This window comes from Gavialis gangeticus, unplaced genomic scaffold, assembly GCF_001723915.1.
Source record: "Gavialis gangeticus isolate Ggan-Ray unplaced genomic scaffold, GavGan_comp1, whole genome shotgun sequence".
Classification (NCBI taxonomy): domain Eukaryota; kingdom Metazoa; phylum Chordata; order Crocodylia; family Gavialidae; genus Gavialis; species Gavialis gangeticus.
Window position 1 is genome coordinate 93,905,891 of NW_017728992.1, and position 5,644 is coordinate 93,911,534.

The following is a 5,644-nucleotide window of genomic DNA, read 5'->3' on the forward strand; positions in this document are numbered from 1 at the left end:
AAAAAAAAAAAAAAAAAAAAAAGCAACAAAAAACCCAACAAAAAAAAATCAAGGGTGTAAACACACATTATGATTACTGCAGAGCAAGTCAACTTTGTAGTAAAATTGGAATGGATCTCCCATACACAGCTCAACTATGGTAAGTCTCTTCTTTTCCCCAGGGAAGTGTTACCCCAGGGGGGTAAGGGGGTGGCAGTGGCAGAAGAGCTATGATAATTTAGCCCAGAGTAAGCTTTCAACCAAGATATAGAATGAATCTCAGGATGGGACAATTTTGATTGGTAGCATTAAGAAAAACAAGTTGGATAAATTGTAGTTATCATTTTCAATTGCCTTAAAAAACCCCATGATTTAAACAAGAGAAGAACATGCCTCGAAAAAAATTCAGATTTATCTCATTAGTATTTTGTTGTAGTACCCGCAAACACTTCCTTGCAAGTATTTAAGCATGTAAGCAGTGTAGATCTTATACAATTTTAAGCCATAACCTCAACAACTTTTTCTACCCTGCAAACAAAGACTTCTGTAGAATAGTACACTTTCCACAGTTTATCCCGAATAGGTCAGGATCTCCCTAGTGCAGGTTATACAAGTTACTGCTTTTCTGAGCAAGCACACCAGCAGGCCCCACAAGAAAAAAAAAACACAACAACAAAAAGGCTTCTTATTCAGACTTATAGACAACTCCAGAAACTACCTCTGCTTTGATAACTAGGAATACATTCTGTAAAGTACATGTCTTTTGTCATTAAGAGGAACACTGCTTCTTAAGAAAGTAGAGAAACAAACAAACAAAAAGCACTTCAGATCTGCACTTGGGCAAAGAATAGAAACATTGACTTGAAACAATCAACAATACCAGAGCAGCTGGCATATTTTGTTTTATTCAGTTCCATATTTGTATGTTAGACCACAAATACACCATCTAAAATTAAACAAAAGCTGCTATTTTGCTCTCCAGAACTATGCCATTATAGAAGTCTCTTTAGAAGACTCTGTTCAACACATTAAATTGTTTTCCTTAGCAAGTTAATTCTGTATTACTATTCCTTCCTTTTTTTGGAAAGAAGCCAGAACTTCAGACTGCAGTGAAGTATACCAATATAAAATGGTATTGTATCACAGAAGTGCAAGTTAGTATCTTTTGGTGTTTAATTGTAGATGCAGTGTTTGTGTAAGCATAGGAGTAGGGAATTTAACAACAGTTTTCTGAAACAATGTTGAAGAGTCACTCAGTCACTTCTAATGCATAAGAAAAAAGTTTTCCAAAATAAGGAGAACAGCATTAGCCGCAAGCACTATTTTCTCTCGTCAGACTGTAGATCACCTCTTCCCCAAGCATCCCCCAGATGCTTTCTTGCCTAGTTTCTACTAATCATAGCAGCGTACCCATTTTCTGCATATATTTCACCAGTAGCTCTGACCAAGCCTATTTAAGTCCATTGTTCATGTTTTCACTATTTTTTTTTGTTCAGTTTTTATAAGCTTATTTGAAAGTGTGAAGCTATTTTCATTATTAATGGATGACACAAAAAACTGTGCACTTTCATTCAATGTGCAAGCAGACACTTGGATCACAATTCTTTGTTATGAACCATTTGTACCACTTTATTTAGTTCCTTATCTAAACTGAGTAGGTCAGGCAGGCAGTAATGTTTACCATCTTTGGAAAAGCAGTTAATCTCATGAACCATGCAAAACAAAGCTGCTTCCTTTCATGCCACCCCAGCAGCTGGTACCTTCACCTCCCAGTGGGCTGGGAGGCCAGGCCATAGCAGCAGCAAGGGAAGCCATCATTTAATTTTTAGATGTGGAGGGGGCTTGGTTGACTCCCCTACCTTGGGGGTCTTTAAGAGAAGGCTGGATAGGCATCTGGCTGGGGTCATCCAACTCCAGCATGCTTTCCTGCCTAGGCAGGAGGTCAGACTTGATCTGTTGAGGTCCCTTCTGACCATAGCATCCATGACTTCTTCAGAACTCGTAGCCAATGCCATTTTTCACAGCAATCATGGAGACTGCCATTTTTGTGGTTTCTGTGAAATTCGCAGAACTACAATTAAAAGCAAGTCCCTAAATACAACTTCTTTATTCTAATGCATCTTGCTGAGAAGTTAGGGGCAGGGGAAGCAGCTCATTCTCTGATGGGTCTCAAAATGATTTTACTACTGCTTCTAAATGTTCTTAAAGAGGAGTTAAAGCTATTCAGCTGCTGCTGTTACATGCAGCTTTTGCTTGCTGTGGCTTTTGGCAGTACAGTAAGAAGGTTCAAATGCACTGGTACTGTTAAGGGGTAAGTTTACAAAAGAATGAAAATGGTATAAGCATCATAATTCTTTTGTATTTACTCTCATTAAAAGCCTCCCATGCAGTTAGAGACAGCCCAGAGGTCCACAGCAGAAAACACTATTTTGCAGTCCAGCCAGCTCCACTACACCTTTTATACAGGCATTTCAATATAGCAAAACACCAAACAAACCATACTATAGCAGAAAGATGACATGGAGAAAAAACTCACAGTAATTACCACGGATTTTGGTAAGGATGACCAGCAGACTGTGTGACCAATCCATTTTGGATGTTACAACATCTCTTTGGATACAAGCCCGTTAGCACTCTAGAGCTTTAAAGCAAACAGGCTAGTTTTTGTAGAAAAATAAGTCTAGCAGGGAGTTCACAGAAAGGAATACCTATAGGAATTATCTAGTGCTACAAGGTAAGCAACAGTGTGCATTTCACAAATATTCCACAATTCTGAATTTGCATGGACAGTTCTTTTCTCCAGGATTAGAAGTGCGGCTCACCCAGAGAAGACAAAAGGAAACACTGCTGTGCAATGTAGCTCATGCCTCTAACAATGTGCTCAATGATTTGTCACAACTACAGAAAAGAAATTTATAGATGTTATTCAGGCTTATTATGGGATTTAAAGAGGCAGTAGATCAGCTTTCTAGAGACAGCTGATGGCACAGAGAGGTCACATAAAGCTATTTTCACCATCAGTTCCATAATAAGGCATGGCACCATTTAAAAAAAACAAAACAACAAAACCAGAAACAAAACAAAAGCAACCAACTAACCCACCCTCTGTTCTGTCTCTTATTTCTACTGATTTCTGACACTTATGGTTAAGTGGGAAAACAGATCAGCAATAAACCTGGAAGATGGTATACAGTGCGCCCACAGCAAGTCTGCAGATGCCATCAAGCTGTGGGGAGTAGTAGATACCTTGGAGGGTGGGATTAGGATTCAGAGCAACTTAGATGAATTGGAGGATTGGGCCAAAAGGGGTCTTGTGTGGTTCAACAAGGACAAGTGCAAAGTCCTGTACTTAGGATGGAACAATCCTCCACCGGCAGCAGCTCTGCAGAAAGGGACTGGGGTGGGGGCGGGGGGGTCACAGTGGACAAGCAGCTGATTGAGTCATCAGCATGCCTTCAGCTACCTGCAAGGGGATTAGAAAGAGGATGGAGCTAGTCTGTTCTCAGTGGTGGCAGACAAGAAGCAACATTGCAGCAAGAGAAGTTTAGATAAGATATTAGGAAGAATTTTCTCACTAGGAGGAAAGAAAACCCTGGAAGAGGATACCCAGAGGTGGTGGAAGCTCCATCCTTGAAGGTTTTTAAAATTTGGCTGGATAAAGCTTTGGCCAGGACAATCCTCTTTTGAGCAGGCGGTTGGACTAGATGAACTTCTGAGGTCCCTTCTAACCCTAGCTTTCTATAATCAGACCCACATGGGGCACAGCACAGGGCCAGATCCAGCCCATAGATACTCTCCTCCTTTCTCCCCTCTTCCCAACATCCCTGGTCCAGGGGTGGCTCCTTCCAGTCTGGGACCCACACTGCATGCAGTGCAGAGCCCAGAGCAGCCAGAACAGGCATCGCATGCAGCGCAGTCTGGCCGGAGCAGCAGTCACGCTGCATGAAGCAGTCATCCTGGGCAGACTGTACCACACATGCTCCCTGCTCTATCCAATCCAGGTGTGCTGCATGGGGCACGGATCCCAAGACTGCTCTCATTGCTGCTCCAGCCAGACTGTGCCACATGTGCTGCCTATTCCAGCTGCTCAGAGATCTTCACTGTATGCAGCACAGTTCTCAGGCCCTCTGGACCAGCTGCTGGATCTGGTATGCTGGGGGAGAGGGGCCCATGGCCCGGATGCAGAGTGGCCCCATGCCACTCATCCAGACTGGATAAACTCCAGTACAGGGGTGTCAAACTTAAAGTTAGTAGGTAAAATAGTTGGTTAAAGAAATTAGCCAAGAAGTGGTTAAAGCAGGGGATGGGGAAAATGAGACTATTGCTGATCATTTTATTCTTCCTGCTGTTTGCCATCGTAATTTCAATGTAAATGCAAGAATGCTGACACAGCTCTATTTGTTAGTAGCAACCAAGGACTACACCCACTTCACAGGCACTATTGTTACTAGCTAAATACATTATGTTACAAGACTCTAAAGCTCCAGATTCTTAGAAGGTGTTTGGGTATCTAAATCTTATTCAGATCAGTAGGAGAAAGCCATCTAGGCCTCTGCACCTATAAACAGCTGGGTTAACATAAATAAAGATGTCTTGTAGGAAAAAAAAAAAAAAAAAATAGCTTTTTGAAGAAAAATACTTTTATAGTCCAGTTCTCTTACAACAACATGTAGGCACTTAGTTTTTTGCAGTTCAGGTGAATTACAATGAACCTCTCCCCTCAGTTTTGTTTGCTACTGTTGTCTGGCTTGTTTTTTATTCTCTCAAAGATCTTGGCTGAGCATGCTTGTTCAAAAAAGCATCACACACACACACACAATTGCAACAGATGATTTTTAAACCTCTAAACAAGGATTATTCCTATCTGTACCAACAGGCAGCACTATGATATATTTCTTGGTCTCAGGGAGGACACCCCAGGGGATTTCCCCTTGTGAAGAAAAAGCAGTATCATATCCCACATTGCTGAATTAAAACAACACACTGAAAACTTTCTTAGTGACAATTTTTTTTCCCCAGGCAGAGAAGATTCATTTAGCTCCAGCCCACAGAGTCAGTTGTTAGACTACACCAGGCTCTTTTCCATAAAACCCTTAGTAGCACCATCCATTTCTTAAATAATTAAAAAGTAACTCTTTTTATGGACTTGTAGCATGGGTTTCACATGTCCAATAAGCTTATATAACCAGTCACAGATCTTCAGGAATTAGGAATGTAGTAAGAAAGATGCTACAGAATTAGCTAAATATATCCCCAACAACTACCCACCTTCTGGTACTGATAGTAGGCTTTTACTATAGGAAGTCTTCACATCAGCACAAGCATTTAGGTCAGAGGACCTGGCTGGACACACTGCCATGAAATTGTTAATTCATCCCTACAGCAGCACAGGCAGAGCTACTGTCCTGTGGTGGGTTTTTATACCATGCCTGACTCACCTGCTGTAATCTTTGTAATCATGACCTACTTGCACCTGTGGGGAATAAATCAGTCAATCATAGAGCAAACCTTCTACCAGCCATTGTCTGTGGGGGAGGTGGAAGGTGAGAGATTGATGTATGTGATGCACTGAGCAAAATCTCAAAGGTTGGAGTCTACAGAGTCCTTGATGCAGCCTGCAACAGTGTATAGACAAATTAACCTTCTCTCATTATAAAGTACTTCC

The 5,644-nt window shown here is 41.4% G+C and overlaps 1 protein-coding gene across 1 annotated transcript in view; it reads right to left on the reverse strand.

Moving 5' to 3' along the window:
- The window catches only part of LOC109298623, a 50,066-nt gene extending 44,712 nt beyond the window's left edge, over nt 1-5,354 (reverse strand). Inside the window, exon 1 of the mRNA XM_019518810.1 lies at nt 5,248-5,354. Within this exon, the coding sequence (XP_019374355.1) occupies nt 5,248-5,338 (91 nt within the window). The 5' untranslated portion in view covers nt 5,339-5,354. The remainder of the gene's footprint in view (nt 1-5,247) is intronic.
- Between the last annotated feature and the right edge of the window lie 290 nt (nt 5,355-5,644).